The sequence below is a fragment of the Lepisma saccharinum genome, chromosome 26 (genome assembly GCF_977018435.1).
Source record: "Lepisma saccharinum chromosome 26, izLepSacc3.1, whole genome shotgun sequence".
In the NCBI taxonomy this organism is placed as follows: domain Eukaryota; kingdom Metazoa; phylum Arthropoda; class Insecta; order Zygentoma; family Lepismatidae; genus Lepisma; species Lepisma saccharinum.
Window position 1 is genome coordinate 22,007,845 of NC_139254.1, and position 23,726 is coordinate 22,031,570.

Sequence of the window (23,726 nt, forward strand, 5' to 3'; positions counted from 1 at the left end):
GAAATGATTTTTACAAACTCCTCGTATGTAATATTATCAGGTTTTAATCCATCATCCTCTGAGAAATAAATATTTAAAAGTTTAGTATAATTAGACCAATTAGCTTTGAATACTTTCCATTTGCGAATAGTTAATATTCTTTCATTTGTTGTATGACAATAAGCCAGATAAAAATAACATGGATAATGATCGCTTGTTCTCAAGTCCACATCGGCCTCCCATGTAAAGTCTGCACAATACTTTTCTGAAATGAATGTTAAGTCTATAGATGACGGATTACTTCCATTTCTAGGCATATGAGTAGGTGAACCATCATTTATTATAGTTAACTGTTCCGCCTCCATCCATTCAACAAGAGTTCGACCCAACTTATCTGCTGCCTGTCGACCCCACAATGGATGGTGGCAATTGAAATCTCCAGTTATGATTAATGGAGTCTTGAATTAACTAATCAAAGACCTTAAATGTTTCACTGCAATTTTTTGCGATGTATAGGAAGATGGTATATAGATCGAGATAACGGTAAATATTTTATTCAAAATTTGCACTTGTATTCCCACTACTTCCACCCGATATTCTCGAAGAATCACTAAATTGGGAATAAATGATATGGGAAGGAATGCCAGACTTTCATGTACAAATATACCCACTCCTTTTCCGCCTATTTGATTAATTACTGCGTGATAATTTTTTATTTCAATTGAAACTCTTCCATCCCCCCATACTTCACACACACATATAATGAGAGGATGATGCTCTTCTATCAGTTTCATGAGCTCCAGTTTTCTTGAAGGAAACGAGCATAAATTCCATTGCACAAACAAAAACATATTTTGCATGAAATAACTTACTGATTATTATATTCAATGTTGAGCATCTTCATATGATTCAAGCTCTTCAATAAGTTTCAATAACTGTGAAGTAATATTTGCACAATCGACTAGAATATTTTTAATTCTCTGAAGATTATCATCCACAGTTATGTTCGACGTTAGTTTTGCCATCACTTGTAACAAACTAATCATTATTTGCTTTTGAGAGTCATATTGTGGGATGCTAGTCCGTAATTTTCGTTTTTCCGTTGTTGTCACTGACGTTGGACTGCTTTGGGAATTTAGTAAAATATAATCTGGTCTTTCTTGTTCGTATTGGGTTTGAGGATTGTCACACGACTTTAGATTTTGCATACCTTTATTTTTCATAACTTCTTTACTTTTAAATATCTTCCCAAGTCTTCGATCAGCATAATTATTGTTCATGTTGTAAAGCTGAGGTTGAGAAGATTTCCACGAATATAAGTTTCTTGATGTCCCTGGTTCCTCATCTCTTAGAGTGGCAAGAACCTCATATCTGTTACCTGTTGTAATTGCTGAACTTCGAGCTTGTACAAAGGAAGACTCTGCTTTAGTTGTTTTTAACACTGGGAAATCTTGTAGTATGTTTGCATAAGAATAATCGTCTCTTTCGGTCATAAATGAACTACTAGAACTAACTTTTCTCTTTGCTTCTTGATATGAACAGCCTTCATATGCTATCACCTTCTGAATTTCTCTTTCCTCTTCCCACTTACTGCACGACCTCTCAGTTGCAAGATGATTACCTGAGCAATTTATGCATTTAGGTACTGCAGCACATATATCATCATGTTCATAATCACCGCACCTTGGACATATGGCTTTGGACTTACAAACATCCTTTGTGTGAGAGAAACGGAAACAATTCCTGCACTGCATCACAGATTTTATTTTAGGTTGTACCTGAAATATGTTACTGAGTAGCTTTACATGCGAGGGCAACCTTTGTGATTGAAACGTTACGCTGATCAATTTGGTCGGTTTGAACCCAAATTCCCCATTTTCTTGATAAATCTTTTTCTTCATTCTTTCCATTTTGATTATTGGAATATTTCTCTCAGCCTCTGCTTCATCTTGTACTTCTTCTAAGTTTATATCTAACGGTAACCCATATATTAGTCCCATTCTGTGTAAAAGACTCTTCGGGATTTTGACATTTACCTTATATTTCTTCTGAAACTCTTTCTTCAAGTAAAAGTCATTTGCATCATTGGATGTTAAAAAGTAAACCTTTGCACGATTAGGACCCGATGCCTTAACAAAATTCACCTTAATTCTAGCTTCTCTTAAGTGACTACCTAACATAATAGCACTAAAGCTACCAACATTGTGTTCCACGCCTTCAACAAGAACAATATATGGGCCATCGTGCCCAGGATAGAATAAGTAATTTTTATTCACATTGTCCTTTGATTGCATTGTACGCTCTAATACGTTTGCTTTGAAAATTTTTGGAACATTTATAGATTCCTCCTTTCCACTAACTTTTGCTCGATTTCGTTTTGTGTTCTGACTTTTTGGTTGCTTAGCAACCAATTCAACATCCATATTTTCTCCGTCTTTATTTGAAGACGTATCCTTTTTTACTTCCACTACTTCATTCATCTCCATTTGGACGTCCTCTCTGCTTTGATTAATAATTTCCTCGCTAGACATTTTCCCTCACTTGAATGAAATTTGTTGAATTTCTTACAAGCAGGAAACTTTATCTGGATGGCCCAGAGCCTTCCATGCTATCCAGATTTAACACTGATTTATCTTCTAAATCACAAGATTATTTAATATTAACTTACGTTTCAATAAATGTACTGTCTTGTAATAACACAGAACACTTTTACAATAAAAACGATGAATTAATCCACAATTTAAGCTTGAATTTGTCTGTAACTATATATTACGCAACTAGCTAATATTTCACCACAGACTCTATATTTAGTAAATGTATAAGAAATTAGAATATTTTCTAGGTATTTTTTTCGACAATCAAAGACAAGAATCAATATTTTGAATTATTTTTTTTAATTATTTATTACATTCCAATGAGAAAAGTCGATTTGCTTTCCAAGTACTTACAATCACTAGGTTAAGGACGGGACTAGGGTTATGTAGGATATGCAATCCCAAAATGTAGGACACAAAACATTCTCAATAAATACATATTTCTATAGAACACGTTAGAAAGTAGTTGAAAAGTGACACTTTTCAGTTTAAAAATAAAATTAATTCTTAATGAAATTTTAAATGCAAAATTTCAAAACTTGCGATCATACTAATCAATGCACCTCTTACTACATGATTTAAGTGGTACTTCTCAGAGAAGACAATTTTTATCAAAATTTCAGGTTTAGTCAAACTATATTTATGTTAGAGTGGACAGTCCAACTCTCTGAAATTATGGAGACCAGTACCAAACATTTTACAGACTTTATGAAAAAATAATTTCTCTCGTGAGTATGTTGTGCTGATGGTAATGAAAGTACTCTCTCAACATTTGAGTTATGACCTGTAATGGCAAACAAATATTCAGCAATTACCGTAATTTAAAATGGTTCCAGAAGTTTCATCTTGGGTAGTTTTTAGTTCAATAACAGGCTGTCTACCAAAATAACACATTCAGAATTCCTGACTTTTTCTGGACTTTTCTAGACCTTTTTTCCTTTTTCTTAAAGTTTATTTATTCGACCCCTACTTAGGTAAAGTTGGAAATTAGTAATTAAGAAAATAAATATTTATTTAATGAAAACCCCTACCAAAGGGCCAGTTAAGATAAGAACTGAAGCTGAATTTAAGAAGAGAATTAGATCTGCTTTCTCATATTAATTCATCCTGAACTATGTTTGACAGACAAGCGAGGTTTTGGCGTCTGGACTCTCAGTCAGTATAATCATATGTGGGGCTTGTGTGGGTTGTCCCTATATGTTTGTGATTGTCCCTTCATCCATCTTATATTACCACCATTCATCCTCATCTTCGCGATTATCCAAAGGGACAGAAAAAGTGAAGTAAAATAAACTAAATCAACCAATCAGTCATTATGACAGCAAAAATTCTTGACCACAAGAATAATTCATTGCTTTTTTTTTTTTTACTTGTTGATTTCTTTACTTTTCCTTGACTTCCATGACTTTCTTGACTGGCAGACACTCGAATAACTTTGATCTCTATACCCCTGGTTTACAATCAAATTATATTGAATATTGAATAAGAATGGGCAACACCTTGTTCCATCAGTATAAACCCTAAGGCAAGAAATTCTGCTCAGGCATTGAACAGTGACGTTATCAGAAAGTGGTCCCAAAACTTTGTTCATTAATTGCTTCCGTTCTGTTTGTTTAATAGCAGATCGAACTTTTTTTTTTCTTTTTGGGCAATGACTGAATCAAAATTAAGTTCAGTATTGAGTTTGGAAGCGCAGTCCATAGACTTGTAACTTGCATGATTTTCTCTGATACGTATTTTCCTAAATAATATTATGTGACGCTCAAAATGCAGGACATTTATAATATTTTTCAAATTCCTCCCGGACGGCGGACATAAGGCTAAAATGTAGGACATGTCCGAGAAAACCCGGACGTCTGGTAACCCTATACGGGACACATGTGTACACCAGCACACTTAGCAAAAATGCATATAAAAATTCAACAAAATTGCAACTGTGGTAATGAAAATCCTAATGCGCAACATTTATTCTTAGAATGTCCAATTTTCTCACATCAACGAATCACACTCTATAAAGGAATACAATGTTTGAAAATTTAATTGCCCATAATATCACACTCTTCCTTTCTATCAGAATTATCTCTACTAATATGGCTTCTATATGCATATGCACGAAAATGTACGTTTTAAATATAAAATGATTTTATAAAGAAACAGCACAAGGATAAAAGTGATTTATTCATATTATCCTTTATGTTTTTGATGCTGGTGAACTTGAGTGATTATCTACCAACTTCAGAAGAAAAACATTACAACAATAACAGAAACGCTGACCAAAGTTCACAGGATATTGTTGACAGGGTCATGTAAAAGAAGAAGAAGAAGAATTCCAAGTATCGAGCTCAAACATCGATAGTTCCTCACTGTTCGAGTACGTTGTCTTCTCCCGCCAGATGGTTCTGCTTGTAGTGGGTATGTATAGTCTGTGGTTTATAAGACCTTAGAAAAGTGTTCGCACAAGTCAATAGAGAGTATGCTCAGTGTTCCATCCTGTAATATATAATCCTTGGTCATACTTGGTCATATGTTGGTAATGAAACAGTAGCTTATTGACAAAGAGCGTATATAAGCTCTTTGCTTATTGATGACGTAAGTTCATGGCAGAATGAAGACTTTCTGGCAGCCAGAAAACTCAATGAAGCTGCTGTTATAGCCTACCTTGTGAAACAAATCTTGTAATATCGTTTGCAGTAGTGCAATTCCAGTTAAAAGAATAGCTTTTATGTCCACGAATATATAGCACGCGTTTATAAGTGTTTTTCAAAAATCTTACGGGATTGGTAATTATTAGTATTGTAAATGTACATTCTAACGTTTTACTATAAAGTGTATCGGAAGATAGATGAATATTTTTTAATGAGATTGAAGGTTACACTTGTTCAAAAATGTTTTCAAAGAAGTTGTTTTACTGTTGTCTATACACAGAAGTTGACTGTACTAGTACGCATTTTACATTCCGTATATAACATTCCGGTTTAACAAATGTTTATCAAAGGTTGCACCTTAATATTGAATACTTACTCTCAAAGCTTTGCTAATGTTGACATCTTGTATCGGTTCTTTTTACTAGCTGGTCAATCCCATCAACATTCATAGCCCTTGCACTAATTTCTTGAGCAGCACTGTTTAGCTTTCTGAAAATGACATTACTTATATTTCTTTTATAAAAACAAGGAACCAATGTAAGTTTTATTAGGGAAGAAATCCATATTTTTCTCTTAATCCAGCATGTAATATTCGTGTGTTAGGATTACAAGATACTAAATGCTGAATTCCCACCAAATTCATATATATGAACATATGTATGTGTGTGTGTGTCAGTGTTCGGAAAGTTACTTTTTATAAGTAACCGAGTTACAATTTCTGGTACTTGAAACATTACTTTTACAGTTAATTTCTGCTGAAATTTTTCTTGCAAACAAATTACACTGAAGCAATGATCATTAAGTGCAATAAAATAAATATATTCAGAGTGCGATTTTAAAATGAAAATGTGGGACTTACCACCCTCTGGTCATGAAAGAAAAATTCTAACCAGGGATAATTACTTCACACTCACTGGATATGTAAAATATATTATAAAACATATCATACTTACATATGTATGCATGTATGTATGCACTTAATATGCATGCTAGTTGCAGTACAGTTCAGTTCATTTTAGAACCCCATATACAGGGCAATTCACTTTACACAGTTATTATGACGTAACTATTTATGATGATGAAACAAGGCCTCAGTATAAAGGAAAAACTCTGGACGTTTTCTTCTTATTAAGTGGGCTTCTGCTGCTTTGCCGCTGTTCCACCAGGATCGCCAGTGTTGCAAAATGGCTAGTGACCAGTAGAAGGTGTATTATGTGTTGGAGCTATCAAAAACTGATTCACTCACAATGGTGCAAAGACATTTCCACATGCGTTTTGGTAGTAATGAACATGTTTCACCATTCGGAAAGATTTGCCAAAGTTACGACTGTGAATTGTTAGTGTCTTCGAAACCATGGACAATTACTTGCTGTCTCGTGCATAGAATATACACGTGCTTGATTGTCGTTTGGATGTTTACCACGTTATACGTGGTTCCCATGTTGAATCTTTGTAATGTGAGCCATGTGAGTAAAACTTCCAGAGTTTTTCTTCATGTTGACGCCTTGTCTGATTTTCTATCATAAATAGTAACGTCATAATAACTGTAAAGTTGCACCATTCACTTTGAATTACCCTGTATAATAATACATACGTATTATATTATGAAGCAATTTATGACGAATGTGAATTAGTCTCGTTTAGATGCAGATACGTTGCCAATCAATTAACAAACTATCTATAGTTATAACGATCTAACAAAAATGCTTATATTATTTATACTTAACTGAAAAACTGAAGACCAACTGATCAAGCGATTCTCTCTCTCTCTCTCTCTCTCTCTCTCTCTCTCTCTCTCTCTCTCTCTCTCTGTCTCTTGTGGCTGCCTATAGACAGGGACAGTTTCTAAGCTGGGGGTCCCACTTATTGCACCCAACTTGAAGACACTTCGTGTTCTGACGTCATTGAGATGTGGCTTCGTTGTTAGGTTAGCTCTCTTACCCAAAATAACTTTTTAGTCAATCCGCGAACTAAACCTAACAGTGGCGAACCGTGACATTTTAACGTAGTCATCGCAGGATTTGCCAAACGTCAGGGTCGATCTTTCAACGGAGAGGCGGGGAGGCACAATATTTATCTGCGATAAACGCCAAGGTCACTACCAATTCAATGTAAAAGCTCATACCACAGATCTTACGACTACAAAAGACACATAATTCTATCCCATACAAATAGCAGACATTCGAGTGGTGTGCCCAGGATTTTCGAAGAAGGGGGGGGGGGGTTACGTGTATTTTTTAATAGTCATTGCTGAAGTCCTCATTTTGCCATCTTTTCCTGCCTTTTCTTTCTTCTTTTTTTTTTTTTGAAAGAATATTGAACCTAAACAGAATTATGACCTCACCACCGCTCCTTGAGCACGCCACTGGACACCCTGAAGAATCTTGATGACTCCTGACAAACTCTGCCGTGGCTATAAACATGGGGATGGAGGCTGAAAAAAGGGCCTGTTATGAGCCAGACCTTCAAGAGTGGGGGAAAGTACAGGTCGTTGGACCTGTCTGCCTGTTCGGAAGCGTTCGGCTGTTCTCGGCACCGGCAGAGACCAGAGAGATTCGCACCATTCTGCGATGAGCTGGGCCGACGAACACCATTGCCTTCAATAGGAAACTTGGCGGGAGGGTTCGGGGCGAGGGGTAGTACTGGGGCCTCATTTCGATGCGCTAAAATTAGCGAATCTCTTGCGTATTTCGAGCTGCTTCATGCTGTCGCTTGGCTTATTTCGCACAAATATTATTTTTACTGCTTCTCTAAAATATATAAAATGCAATATTTTTATTATTTTGCTTGGTTATCGCTCGCCGCATCTCCCGATGACCGGACGCCTCGCCTCTGAAACCTAACAAGCCTAAACTAACAACGAAGGCATACCTCAATGACGTCAGAACACTGTCTTCAAGTTGGGTGTGGTAAGTGAGACGCTGCACGTGCACGGCGTCTCGTCAACCATCAGGGTCCTCTCGTGACTTGTTGCTTGTTGTTGCAGACTATTCTTTTACATTTTCATACCACAACAAAAAAATTTAAAAAAATGTCGATATGATCGACACTCACTGGGTATGTAAACTACTCCATGTGTCTAAGAAGTTCGGTGAATGGTCCTAGATCCACCAAGCTTTCTGAAACCTCAGAAAATATGCGAACTACAGGCTTCCCCATAACTATAGCTCTTGTGTAGTCTTACGGCGGGCGGTCTACATGCTAGAAAGGGAAGTGGAGAGCGGGGAAGCGATCAATACAGCGCGATAAGAAACCCAGCAGCATGTAGAACGAAGTGGGGGCAGCACCTCCTCCCCTCGACGTCGTAACTCTTGGCGCCACCGCTGTTGTCTGGTTGGTCTGCTGCGTATTACCCACTTCGCTTGCCAGCATGTAGGCCGCCCGCCGTAATAGTAGAAAACACCTTTAGCGACACTGCTCAGGGTTTCATATGGGTTGGTGGATCAACATGAGCCAGATGCGCGCGCATGAACAGAGACATGTCGAGAGGCGCCACCTAGCGTTGAGTACGCGTTCAAAGAGAATGGGATACATTCCTTTGTACACGTTGCCGTCAAAGTATACCCGCTGCGGCAGTCGAGCGCAACCAGTGTGAGAGGTAGTGTCACAGTGCAATGGAGCTAGTGTTGCCCACGAGACGAGACAAGACGAGACGAGACTTTGGTTTGTCTCGTCTCGTCTCGTGGAAATGCTGTCTCGTCTCGTGTCTCGTCTCGAAAATATTCGTTTGTCCCGTCTCGTGTCTCGTCTCGAAGGGTTCTGTCTCGTTTTGTCTCGTCTCGTCTCGTGAAAATAATGCAGGATATTATGCCAACAAAAGTTATAACTGGAAGACATCACAAATATTATTCTCGAAAATTCGTTAAACCTGTAATCACTTTGCTCACTATAGCTATAGTGAGAATAAATATGATTCCTTAATCATAAGAACATGAGTATATCAAATAAAGTTTGTTGATTATCAATAGCTAGATAATGTATAGAATCTGCCTTGCTTTTCTAGCTCATATTCACACGCAGGGAGCTTTCAGACAGAAGGAACACGCGACAGGCCACACGGGGGTTTACACTGAAGTGACAAGCGACAGGATCCCCTTCCGTTCCGTCTATGATAAAAGTATTCACCGCACGGGCAGTACCAACAGATCGAGACGATTCTATGCTCGATATTTAGAAAACGACCCAAATTGAGCGACACGCAAGCGACAAGAGACACGTGGTGCTTCGGTTCGGAAGGTTACGTTTACTGAGGATTCGTATCCAAGCGAAACATGTTGCCTGTCGCTTCTCTCCTGTGACTTGTTCAATGTGACAAGCGACACGGAAGTATCACACTGAAGCAACGAACGACAGGGACACTTCAGTTTATATACGCAAGCATTCATCGCACATGCGCGGAAAACAACCCTCGCGACTATACTGTCTATACGGTATCCAGAAAACGGCCTAAGCAGAACAACAAGCAAGCGACAAGCGAGACATGCAGCTTCGGTTCGAAGATTTTACTGTGAGGAAGATTTCTTCACACCAAAGGTACAGGCGACAAGCGACACGAGTCACTTGGAAGCGAACTTTCAGTAGTCAATGCAACCTTTCGAACAGAAGACACATGAAAAGCTGCACGTGTCTCTTGTAGCCTCGGTCCGTTGATCACGGATGCGGGGTGAATGTTTTCCTTCAGACTGAAGAGGATTGTGTCGCTTGTCGCTTGGGTGTGAATTATACGTGTCGCTTGTCGCTTCGGTGTGAAATTTCCACAAGATAGCTTTCAGGTTGAAGTGACAGGTGCATGGGGGCAATCCTGGAGGGCAAAAGCGGCCGGAGTGTGATGCTGATCACTTCGCCTCCTAAATGACTTTTTCCCACATCCCGTAAATGTGCCTTTATGACACTGTGTTATATGCACTTGGAACTTTACCTTTACCTAGGTTTTTAGTGCGAAATCTTTGAAGTTTGCAACCAGCACTCGAGGCTGCTGTGGATTTTGAGAAGAGGGTCGCAAATGAAAGAAGGGTCTGTTTGGGCGAGAAATTTCGCCAGTATGGCTGGAACAGGGCCGTAGAAAACAATGGCAGTGACTACCTCCGGATCGTTTTGCGCAAGGATGAATGGAAGAGAGCTCTTGGGGTAGCAGATAGTTGCCAGGTTTAAGGTATTCTGAGGAAATTTCAGTAGGAAGATACAGGGACACGAGGCTAAAGTCTGGGCAAATTCGTTACGGACAACGTGTGACGAATTAGGATTTTTCGAGGGGGAATCTTACAGATCTCTATTCATGTAATAGAAGCTGTTTTGGGTTTCCAATGAAAATGCTTTATTCCGAATAAATAAATATTTGCAATTGATTAGTTGTTTTGTTTATATTTTTTCGAGACTTTCGAGACGAGACGAGACGAGACTTTTCAGGAGCCGTCTCGTCCCGTCTCGTGTCTCGTCTCGAAAACGAGACGAGACGCGACATGTCTCGTCTCGTGGGCAACACTAAATGGAGCAACGAGTGAACATCAAGTTCTGCTACAAGTTGTGGAAAACGGCGACGGAGACGCATAAAATGTTGGTGCAAGTATACGGGAAGGAAGCCGTGAGCAGAAAATGTGTTTACGACTGGTTCTAACGCTTTCTAAGCCACGTTAGGGTCGGCCGTCGACAAGCAGAACCCCAGACATGATCGAACGAGTGCGACACTGCTGACACTCGATCGGCGACTGACTCTACGATTGATGGCGAAGGAATTGGGCAAGGGCATGGACGTTGCGGCAATCCAAGAACGTGAAACACCGGTTCTGCGATCGATTCATGTAGGTCTTTGCTGACAATTTCCAGAAGTCTTACTGTATGAACCTTGCCAAAAGTATGTAATGGCGGATGGCGATCATTTTGAAGGCCGATAAAGGTAATTTGTAAAAACTCAATATGCTCACCAAGGCAGAAATTTACTTTATTATAAAACATAAACTAAACGTAACGTTTCAACCTTCTAGCAAGGTCTTCTTCAGACTCTGCACCAAGTACAAATGTAACAAGGTACAAAAGAGGAAGATATATATACACAAACATTACTCCCCTTCAGACTATTAGAAAGTTCCTAACGAAAATAGCATTGAATTGGATACGAAGAAAACACGTTCTCTCGTTGTGTAGACTCAGTCCCAGCGCGTCGTCTGCTGTGACGTCACACTATTGGACTCCATGATTTGTTTCTTTTGTTTTGTTTGTTTTCTGATATCATTCACCGAACGTTTTAGACACAGGGTGTATATCATTCATTACAATTTCCTTTACTGTGTAGGAAGTGTTCTTGTCTAATTGTGCACCTCGTGTTTTCCAGCCAAGATGAATACGAAAAGAGAGGGAACCAGAGTAAAGGTTAAAAAGTACAACATTCTCCCCCGAGAAATAACGCTGAGGGAGATAGAGGAGAGCGAACAGCAGCTGCAGGAGGTTGTACACCTACGCCAGTTGGACGACCAGAAGGGCACCAGTGAGGAACCGAAGACGAGCATCGCCGTTTACAAGAACGCCGTCATCTTATCCACCCTGCTGCCAGACGAGATCCTCCTGCAGACAAGTGTGGAAAAGAATTTGATCCGAAGATTCGACGCTGTTCTGCTTTTTGCAGACGTTTCAGGCAAGTTTCCTTATACAGAGTGTTTCAAAACTGTCTGAACAAACAATCTCTCAATAAGACTACGAAGAACAGTTATAGTGTATTTTTTTCAGGAAATACCACAAATCGCCCCTCCCTTCCCCTTCCTACCTTTCCCCGCGAAGAGCTGGAGAAGGAGAGGTCTGAGCGCTTGATGGTTGTAGGAAGGGGCGAAAACTTAGCATTAAGATTATGGGAGAATTATTTTACTTGTTCTCTTGGGAATATGAAACTTCCAATGGCGTAGACAAACATGTGAATGGAAAGAGGACAGGTTCAAGATTTTGTTTTAGGTTGGAAAATTTGAAACTTCCTTTTGATTAGCCGTAATTTCATTTGTCTGAGAAAAAGTCGAAACTACCATTTCATTAGGCGTTTTATATATGTATATATAGCAGCAGCAGCAGCAGCATTACCCATTCCGACGATATTGGAATATGCACACCTGGGGCGAAACTGTCGCTCTTCCTGTCGGGGAGCGTTAGCCCCATTCCAGTTTGTGCTTCAAAGTTTCGGTGGTTGGGCAGGTGTGAAATGGAGAAATATTCACCTTATGTAAAATACGTGTTTAATAACACACACAAAATAACCGATTACATAAACATTCCCTAACACAAGGATATGAATGGATAATTATGCACTAACACAACGACGTCTTGAAGGATGGAGTCCATTAGTGGTAGGGTGTAAGGGGTACCTTCCACGTAGTTCCCCAAAAGTCAACCTCACTTCCACGTAGTTCCCCAAAAGTCAACCTCACTTCCACGTAGTTCCCCAAAAGTCAACCTCACTTCCACGTAGTTCCCCAAAAGTCAACCTCACTTCCACGTAGTGCACCAAAAGTCAACCTCACTTCCACGTAGTGCACCCAAAAGTCAACCTCACTTCCACGTAGTTCCCCAAAAGTCAACCTCACTTCCACGTAGTTTCCCAAAAGTCAACCTCACTTCCACGTAGTTCCCCAAAAGTCAACCTCACTTCCACGTAGTTCCCCAAAAGTCAACCTCACTTCCACGTAGTTCCCCAAAAGTCAACCTCACTTCCACGTAGTTCCCCAAAAGTCAACCTCACTTCCACGTAGTTCCCCAAAAGTCAACCTCACTTCCACGTAGTTCCCCAAAAGTCAACCTTACCTCCACGTAGTGCACCCAAAAGTCAACCTCACTTCCACGTAGTTCCCCAAAAGTCAACCTCACTTCCACGTAGTTCCCCAAAAGTCAACCTTACCTCCACGTAGTGCACCCAAAAGTCAACCTCACTTCCACGTAGTACACCCTGGACTGAAGACTAACGAGGCTCTGGCGACTGGCACTATGGCCTGTATAATTTTTTGTGTTGTCCTGTTTTTCGTCCTTGTGTGTGCTGAGTGCCCGTTTGCAGCCTCAGCTTTTATAAGAAGTCAGAAAATTTACGATTTTTAGTTATGCAACGTTAGAGTTGTTATTTGTAATGATAAGGGACTGGCCCCCGTATAATGTGACGAGTGAAAAATAGCCTAAGTGCTGACGCTCCCAAATTTTAAATTCAAATCAAATCAAAATCCTTTAGTGCTGACGTCACAACCAGACGACGAGCTGAAACTGAGTCTACACAACGAGAGAACATGTTTTCTTTTTAGCCAATGCAATGCTATTTTCCTTCGGAAAGGAAATTATTGTGACAGCAGTTATGAAACAAAATTATGATGCGTATCGTACATCAGTGTAAAGGTGAGATTTCGGAGAATACGACTATATATCCACATACCTTACAGCGGATAAGGTAAAGAATAAATGGAGTAAGAAAATCATGCATTTTCAAAACATTCCAGTTCCGAACACAGACGAAGCCGACCCGAAGTTCACCCGATCTGAAGTCGGCCACGCTGCCGCTATGGATGGTGGGAAACAGTGGGAGACCAGCAGCCTCAGGCGATTGAACCGAGCACGCCCATTGGCTGAGATTTCTTTTGGAGCATTCGCTTTACTCGATTCCTACTCCATTTATTCTTTATATTTTCATCTGTAAGGTATATTTTATATATAGACGTATTCTCTGAAATCTCATCTTTACATTGATGTACGATGCAGTCACAATAATTAAAGCTACCCCTTCCGAACGAAAATAGCATTGAATTGGATACCAAGAAAACACGTTCTCTCGTTGTGTAGACTCAGTCCCAGCGCGTCGTCTGCTGTGACGTCACACTATTGGACTCCATTCCGCACATTCGGATTTTCAGCGCTGAATCCATCAGATTCCACCTCTTCCGCCACAAACAGGGGCTGGTGCAAGCGGTGGATTTTAGGAATTGTGGGTAATTGTAGTCTGCTAACGATGAGCTACAATGGCGTCGATGTGAACGATGGAAGTGAATTACGGGCCGGAAATCTACAGAATAAATGTGTGTGTTCTGCCATTGCACTTGTAAGTAGAAATAAATCTTCCTCTTCCTTCGTACTATCCTTAGTTGTTCTTTTAAATTCATTCAACAACGGTGTTTCCATAAAAACCGAAGCAACAGCCAAAACTGCAGAGAAAAGAGCAACTGTAGCCTCCATTTTGAAACAATTTGTGATGAAAATTCGAACGTTAAGGGGTGGAATAGGCGATGATGTCAACTGAAGCTTCAGCGCTGTAGTGATGGGTCGTTCGTGAACGAGTCGTTCCTTTTGAACGACTCCCTCTTGGGAGCTGTGAACTGCCCGCTCCTTCGGGGTGAACGAGCAGTTCCTCTGTGGTCGTTCCTCGTTCCTCGGAGTCGTGAGCTTTGCGTGTGTTGCCAGCCGCTCCGGCAGTTCCCGCTCCCAGTCGTTCACTCCCAAGTACCTGCGAGAGAGAGAGCGACCGTGTTTTGTTTCTGCTTGCTGTATTATTGTTGTGGCGGTTTTCCACAGAGAAATGCGCGCCACTCTATTTATAACAACAATACAGTAGCGGAACAACAAGGGAGTGGGGGATGGGCTGGTTATTCACTTTTAACACTTACTGCGACATGTTTTCGCAATGTGAGAATAACTGTAAAAGGAACTTCGCAGGTGGAAACAAGCTCCGATGAAACACACAGGGTTCCTTTTTGTGCTCTTCTATATTGAAATGCCTTTCAATCGGCAGAACGCCCCCAACTACTATCGTAAAGAAAAGGTGGGTCCGGGAGGACTGGGGAGAGCGTGTAAATTAAAGTGCTATTATTTGCAATCCAAGTATTAGCGTTGTGTCCTCCATTCTCTTATGGGTGTTTGTTTGACCGTTTATCCAAATGCACGGACATCAGTAACTGGAGGGGCAAGGGGGCGACGATCCCCTGAAAAATGATTTGCAAAATACAATTGTATTCAACACATATTATTTTATTTCAGTCGCAGTAACTTGTTCATTATTAGAATGGTGTAAAAGGAGCATGACAATTTCGAACTGAAGGACTGTCCCACTATTACGTGGATAAATATGACTCGTTTGTTTCCCTCCAGAAAAAGATACTGTGTTACGTCCATGTTTAATTGTCACAGTTAATCTAATGGTACGAAAACGTAAGCAACGAATCCAACCAGACCCGTAGCCAGAAATTTCATTTCGCGGAGGGGTTCATCTCTTATCAGCAGCCGCCATCTGAAGGAGAAGATAGGGGGGTGTAGATGCTATGAAGATGTATTTCTCAGTATATTACAACTTATTATACAAGGTGTTTAATCTTGTGGGGGTAAAATTAATTACCATAGTACACTAATTAAGTTACACATTTGTAGGATTTCGGGGGGCTTCAGTCTCCCGAGCCCCTCCCCTAGCTACGTACCTGAATCCAACAAAGAAGACTCAGAACTTATCTAACACAAAAATATATATATATAAGTTGAAGTACATTAAGATCTTCTTCCCCCCTCCCCATCAGTCTTCAATGATTTCGCACCCTGACCAGTACATTGTTTCCTTCCTGCTGTGTATGTTCTCTTCTTTTTTTTATTTCATGTGGAGTAGTAGGCGAAGTTCCCTCCCTCTCTAATCCTTTTCACTCAGAATAATTCCAGCAACAATCCTCTCCTCCCCCTTCGCTCAACTGCACGAAAAAAACCCTACTAGTGGTGTCGGTCGTTCCTTTGAACGACTCTCTCAGTGAGCAAGCTCCAGTGAACTGTCTCGCAAAAAAGGAGCTGCATCGTTCCTTTGAACGACTCCTCGTGAACGACTCCTTGCGGTGAGCGAGCTCCGGTGAACTGACTCCCGAAAAGGAACGGCCATAACCCATCACTACAGCGCTGAACTCAGCGCTGAAAATCCGAAGGTCCTGATTGCTGCTCACTCGAAGACAGTGTTGCCAACACCTTTTTGGCAATTATAAGTTCACAAGAAATGTCTTGGCCGCCATGTTGGATCCAAAGACATGGTTGGTGGAGCCAACACTTCACCTTATGGCAAAGTTAAGATCTGTCGGTGACCAGACACAAGTACCACTCATGAACTCACAACTGAATGTTCTGAGTTCGAGTCTTTACATTGGCGGGAATATTTTATGGAAAGCAATCACATCAAATGTAGTATCCCTAAATATCACAGAAATATGCGTCTACTGATATATCCTTATGATTTGGAAAACGCGGGAGACAAATTCCCACACAACTATCAGCGGAAGAGAAAAATCAGGCCTGGGCATATGTGCTCTTTGTGAGTGTCCTAATTTTGTCATATCTTTACTCATCCTCATCGTCGTGAGTATTCAAAAGAGGCAGAAGAGCGATATCAAAAAAACAAAAATCAATCGACCAATCTTGTTTGCTGGGAGTATGGGTGTTACTGTTAACTTTACTGGAACTACCACTGTACCAAAAATTATAAAATTCTGATATGTCAAGGTTCAGACCATTGGTTCATTTGACATGGAATGACCCAATAAACAAATTCTTACACTTTCACTATTGGTTCAAATTAAGGTATAGGCATTAAATAAATAATTTAAAATGTAAATAAATATTTGTAGTTTTCTTTGTATATATTTTATTATTTTTGACTCTGCTAGGCGTTAGTATTGCATTATTACAATAGTAATGATGTTTTTTTTTTCATGTTTTGATAGGTTTCACATCCTTGTGCGAAAAGTACAATATGACCGGGAAGGGAGGCACGTACAGGCTGACAGCCACCCTCAACACCTACATCGGAGTCCTGGTTCAAGTCATCCTGTCCTATGGTGGCGACGTTCTCAAGTTCTCCGGTAGGTGTTTTTTTTCTTTTTTTTCACAATTCCACATTTCCCCTACCCCTCCGCAATTAACGTAGTGTGCTACGAAGGCAGTATATCTACACTCTGAGACAGGAAAAGAGGCTGCCAGTAGATTTCACAATGTTGCCACATCGATGCCAGAGTTCCATTGTTTGACGTGTTAACCCTTCAAGGCCGAGGCAATAAGGCACTAACGTCGAGCGTGTTTTCAGCGGGAAGTTTAAAATTGCGCATGGGTTTAAATATCTCGGTAACTACGAATGCTAGAGATCCAAAGTTTTACTTTTTTTTAAGTACAGATTACAGTACAAGCCTTTGTTAAAAATAAACAGTTTTCATTCATAAATTACAAGAAGAAAACGGAAGGGGAAAAATACACAATTTTAATTTCGTCGGCCCCCACGTCGTAGACCAGGGGTTCTCAACCTTTTTGGGCCTGTGCCCCCCCTTTGCGTCATCAAATTAGTCCACGCCCCCTCCCTCTAGGCGTAATGAATTATTGATGTACAAAACTGTGCTGTTAGAGTTAATGAATCTAACTCAAAGAATATTTTACAATGCTTTTATTATTATTATTGTTTTGTTGATAGAACATTTTCATTAATTAATAAAAGTGCTTAATAGGCCTACATTACAAAGCATTCTGCCCTCACTGCAGTTAAAATTTCAAGCTACATCATTTGGTTTTATTTCTTAAGAACACAATTAATGAGTGACAGAGAGAACTATTTGCAGAAGTTTCTTTTCTGAGACCTACACAAGGGGTTTGTGTTTGCCACAACTTTTTAGGGGGGTAATTCATGTATATATTTTTCATTGCTCACCAAGCCTCCCCTGAAATTCTCCAACTCCTCCCCAGGGGGGCGCCCCCCCTCAGGTTGAGAACCCCTGTCATAGACAACGTTGAGAAGTGAGTGTTGTTAACAGTATCTACGTATTGTGCGATATGTGCTCCATTCTCGCGGCACGAATTGCGGAGTTGCTGCTGATACTTATGGAGGAGAAATAACTTCTAATGTAAAGCCGTGATTTATTCAGCGGGAAATTCTGTTCTCACCAGATCCGTTGGTCTAACCAACTACTCCACGGCGGATTTGTAGTAAAAATTTCAGGGCTGTCGTAGGTTCGATTCTCACCATCAGCAAAATAAATTTCACCTGAAGACGAGAGAAGGGGTTCTCTTTCGAAACATAGTGTTAGAATAAGTATAGTTTATTTAAAGCAATGGACAATGTACAATTAACATTGCATGCTAATTTGCGATCTGCTTTTACAATCCCAATCCCCTCCGAAAAAAATTCTGCATACACCAATGAAAGTCTTTTTGATTTATTTCGCTTGTTCCTTCGACTATTTTAACTCCAAATACTATTTCTAAAACTATTTTACTTTGAAAATAAACCCTGTTTTGTTTATTTTCTAGGAGACGCTTTCCTCGCTCTGTGGAAAGTAAAGAATGCAACGAACTTCTCCCAAGCGGTAGAACTGGCGATTGACTGCGCACTCTATATACAGGAACATTTGGGATCCTTTGAAACGGACGTTGGAGTGGAACTGCGTGGTATGTACTCGGAAGCATTGCAAATTCCGGTCGTAGAAATGTACAGTGTGTCCGAATTGACACGCCCTAATGGCAACTGTCTGTAACTTCACATGTATTCTACAGGGTGGCTCAAAAAGTCACTTAACACCCTCGGTACAAGACCACTGCAGCGCGCAACATGGAAATGGTGATGATCAATCGTTATCAGGCAAAGGGGGAACCACATTGACGCCACCCGAACGGTCGGCGGCCGTCTTGATGTCCGCCATCTTGAATTCAACTTCAGGATTTTAAATGGGTAGGGGGTGATATGATATATCATATCAGGCTAGAATTTCACGAGAAATGCAATGGTGAAGGTTTTTTCGACGTATATTTAACCAGTAAAAAGTTATTACTGAATTCTTGTACCAATTTGCTCCTTTTCGAAGTGTTACAAAAGTGCCTTAAAATTTGTTTAGAGCATCAGTAATGCACCGAGTTCAAAGTGATGTCTAGGGAGAGAAGTTCGCATGCCATTGCACACGATTTTAATCGGATACATCCACGAAGAGCTGTGCATTATGAATGGTTGTCGCGAACAATTTACAGTGTGACGCTTCCATTGAATTAAAAGTCCTTCACAGTGACAAGGCTAATGTTTATGTTCATAAGGAAGTTCATAAACAGAATATTCGATCCTTTTTATCTGATAACCCATTTTCGACAGATCAAAGCTGAATGGTTAGTGCTGGTAAGTTAATGGTGTGGCGTTCTGTGTGGAACAGGATTGGTTAGTCAATTTTCCATCAAAGGAACCTTAAATGCTTATGGCTTTCTCTCTATTTCTATATATTTATTTTTATTTCTCTTAATCTTCCTTTCTCTCCCTCTCTCTCTTTCTATTCGTTTATCTTTTTATTTCTCTTCCTCTTTCTTTTTAATATTTTCTGTCTTTCTTTCGCTTTCATATTCTCTATTTTCTTCTTTTCTCATTTCATCTCTCTTTGTATTTCTCTTTCTTGTTTCTCTTTCTTTTCCTTCACTTTTCTCTATTTCTTACCCTTTTCTCTATCTTTCCTGGTTTCATTTCTCTTCAACTTTTCTCTCTTTCATTCTTTCCCATTCTTTTGTCCCTGTTTTCTCCATGTTTCTTCTTGATGTCTATCATTTTCTTTCTCTCCATATCTTTGTTTATCTGTTTCTTTATTTCTCTCTACTTTCCTATTTCCTCTATGTCTTCCTTTTCGTTTCTTCCTTCTTTTTGTATTCTCATTTCTCTTTATTTTTCTTTCTATATCTTTCTCGCAAGCAATCGTTTTGTGCTTATCTCTTGCCTTTGTTACATTTCTCCCTATGTTTCTCATATTTTGCATTCTTTCCTTCCCTGCATTTCGCTGTCCCATTCTATCACTTGTTCCCTCTTTACTTCCGTATATCGTTCATCCTATCTCTTCATGCAATCGTGTGTGGTTCTTTCCCTTACTATAGTAAGCCAGTGTGCTAATTAATGGGGGATATCGGGGATTCGTATCCATTAATGGTCCAGTCATGAAACATTCCCTGCCGAAAAGCAGCCTTGTGAATTCAAGGAGGACACCATTCTGCAACAGACCAACCTCACAGAGCTGAGACAACAGCTGCCTGTTTTCCTTGAATCTGCAGCAGCATAACGTAATACACTCATTGCAATATTATATAGCAATTTAAGCTAAGAGATTACTGTTGTTTTGATATCATTATGTAGGAATTAAATAATTGCATACCTACAATAAACGTATGATTTGTAATACTTAAAATATTTACTATATACTTTTTCTTATTTAAAACAGTAAATATGTAACATGATGAAGGTTTTATTGGGAGTGGAAAGAATGGGGACCAGGGTGGAAAGTGCGGGGGGAGGGCTCCACCCTGCCCGGGTGAAAATTTTATCTGTAAGAAAAACTTCAATGGCGTTTGATAATAGGGGAGAGTCTTTCAAAATGGGAACACTAACATATTTTGGCCTAACAAAAGCAATGTTACCAATGAAAAAAACGTTGCGAAACTTTTCTTTGCGAGTAGCTTCTAGATTATCAGGAAACACGATTGTTTGCGTTAGAAACGCATTAGGAGAGGCAAGAAAAACACTTTTGTGGAAAATATGCAATCTCCGTTTTGGATAACCTGTTTAGTAAAATGGGGTACTAATATGAAAGAATATAAATTCTAGGTCTGATGCAACATTTTGTAACAAAATCTTCTCTTTCAAAGAACAAATTCAAGTTAATCATGACAAATACAATAAAATTACGAGACTGGAAGTATTTTTTTAAACATCTACACTAACATAAAATCTCTTATACTCAATTTAAGCATTTAAACATCATAATATCACATATTAGTCTGAGAATTAAAGTATATAGCTACTAGGTAAAGCATATTTTAATATTGGTCTGTGACATTTAAAACGGGGACGATCCCGTTTTGGACTGCCCTCAATGTCAATATCCCTGTTTTACCAGACATAGCGGCTCTTTACACATATGTAAAATAACCTATCAAGCAGTATTTTACTTAAAATCGGAAGAATCAATGCTGTACTTATCAAAATAAAATGTGCAAAGGTGGTCTGATAAGAACCAACACATTATACAGGCAAAATCGAAAACTTTTTCCACAAAAAAGTTGAAAACTTCGTAAAAGAAAGACTGTCTGGCTGCCGCGTCCAAGACTCGATTTAACCTGGGACGGCCAGGAATGGTAGTACCGTGATAGGTCCCAGGTAGCAGCATTAATCAGTGAAAAACCGAACGTCCCCATTTGAACTTTCGTGCCAGTTTTGGACGACTCACCCCCAAGGTCTCTTCTTTTGCTATGTACGGTTTTCCACTTCATGATGACAAGAACACTCTGAATTTAATAAAGGTGGCAACAATACGTTGCAGATTGCACCAGATTTTGGCAACGTAGGGAAAAGGTTTGCAATCAGCTGATTGCATCACCATTGCTCCCTACGCTTGCTTGAAAATTCACAGAGTTTTTCTCTTCTTGGTAAAGCGATACCACGAAACACTGTACCAAATTTCATATCTCGCTTGTAATTCTCCTGGGCCTCCTCGATTGCGCAGTGGTAGCGTTGTCGCCTTGTATTGAAGGGGTCCTGGGTTCGATTCCCGGTGGAGCCACATAGTGGTTCGGATCCCACTTAAAACTGTATGTCCAGTCCCGATTAGCCTTACTGGGCATAAAATGAACTTAAAACGCGAACTCAACTCCTGTAATTTGCACGTAATTTCCCATGCACTATCTGCTTTTACTTTTCAGTAAAAATCGCCATTTCGTCCGGGAAAGTGACGTTTGCTATCGTCGGCAACGAGACGAGCAAGAACTACATCGAGCTGGGGCCTCCCATCTTGGACGTGAAGCTCGCCGAGCTGGCGTGCACCTCGGGGGACGTGGTGGTGGCTCCCTCCTCGTGGCAAGTGTGCAACTCGAAGAAATACGAACATGAACTCAAGCCGGACAATCGCCATATTAAGGTTGGTAGCTCCTGTTACCTCTTTAAATTGTTTTAAATAAATAAGGGACTGATAATTACAAGTTAGATTGCCGGTTGCCTACTTTTCGAAATTAGGCAGCTTTCTTTGAGATGGCTACACTGTTTTTCTTTTCCTTGAATAAAATGTAGCCCTGTGTCTGGAAAATGCTCTGCGGACGTTCATGTCAGTTGCTTTATTAAAATAGTCCAATGATTTTTGAAAGGTAATTTCTTTGTCTGCAGGTGATGCAATTATCAAAAACTTTTGCTGTTGGTGGGAAGACAGTGGCGTCGAGGAGTCTCCCAGATTTAGGTAAGTTGAATTCAGAACACCTTTTTTCTCCAATTTCCAAGGGAAATTAACAAAGCTTTTTATCGAAATTTTATTTTTTCGTAACTTTAAATTTGAATTGTTTAGCAGCCATTCCATGTGAAAGTGGTTGTCCAAAGTATCAATTATGCTTGAAATTAAAGGGGAAACTATTCAGGAGTTGACATTATTAATACAAACATTAGTTTCATGGCTTTAAAATAACATATTGTTTCAAACTTATTACTTTTAATGGTAGAAGTGAGATTTTTTTTATATGTGATGTTTCCACTTAATCTAGTGTCATTATGATATAGCAATATATCATAAGAAAACTAAATTAATTCAAATATCGTTCTAATCGTCTCATTTATTGTATCTTTATCTTAAGGTCTGAAGTATCCTACTTCATTTCTGAAACAAAATTGGTTTGAAGACTCTATTTATGATAATTTCCATAGCTTTTTCATTGTTCCATAATCCTACAAAGTAAATAATGTGCAACGTGTCAAACCCATCACAAAACTTGTCACACCCGTCACGAGCAAAATATGTTTCTTAAAGAAGTATGTACAGTAATATTTTAGAAACTAAAAGCATCTAAATGTCGAGTAAAGTTTGCTTTGTGAAAATAAAATAAAATTGTTTCAGTAAACCCATATATTTCTCAGAGTTTTGTGAAAGACTGAGGAAGACTACATACAGAAATCTACTAGAAAAGAAACAAAAAATATATTAATGCTTCCATTTGACTTTCCCTTGTACATACACTAGTACCGAATGTTCCCTACAATCGAGTTCACTACATCCAGAATTGACTGTAAATTCTTTTTTCAGAGAATTTGCTGAAGGACTTTAAATCTGTGATGGCGAAAGGGGGAAAACCACAGCAGAAGAAAAAAAGAGGATCAACAGAGCTGAAGCAAATCCTAGCAAAGATGTCTGTTCTCGGAAGGGAGTCAGCGAAATGTATGTGCAATACCTTTCTGCTAAAAAATGAATATGTATGAAATGGGACTGTTTACTTCTAAACTTTCCCGGTGGCGGCGCCAGCATAGTTGTATCCTTAGGGAATTCTGTTCATTGGTTAACACTTTGGAACTCAAACTATTCAAACCTTATTTTCACCTAAGTGAAGAGTTTCTTGTCCAAATCCACAACAAATATGTGTTTATGTTTCTTTTAGCACGTATATAATGTAGCAAATCATAAGTTTATGAATATGATATTCTTGTGAAGCTAAGAATTAATGTACATTAGTGCAACTTGGACGAGCTAAATAGCGCATGTTTATGTGCAATGCGAGCACTAAA

At 39.5% G+C, this 23,726-nt stretch overlaps 1 protein-coding gene across 1 annotated transcript in view; it reads left to right on the forward strand.

Annotated features, from left to right (window-relative positions):
- Positions 1–5,241: 5,241 nt before the first annotated feature.
- LOC145979725 (adenylate cyclase type 10-like) overlaps positions 5,242–23,726 on the forward strand; it is a 91,641-nt gene continuing 73,156 nt past the window's right edge. The window contains exons 1-7 of the mRNA XM_083112705.1: positions 5,242–5,353; positions 11,547–11,846; positions 16,912–17,049; positions 18,482–18,619; positions 21,890–22,104; positions 22,347–22,416; positions 23,251–23,382. Coding sequence (XP_082968831.1) covers positions 11,552–11,846; positions 16,912–17,049; positions 18,482–18,619; positions 21,890–22,104; positions 22,347–22,416; positions 23,251–23,382 — 988 coding nt within the window. The 5' untranslated portion in view covers positions 5,242–5,353; positions 11,547–11,551. The remainder of the gene's footprint in view (positions 5,354–11,546; positions 11,847–16,911; positions 17,050–18,481; positions 18,620–21,889; positions 22,105–22,346; positions 22,417–23,250; positions 23,383–23,726) is intronic.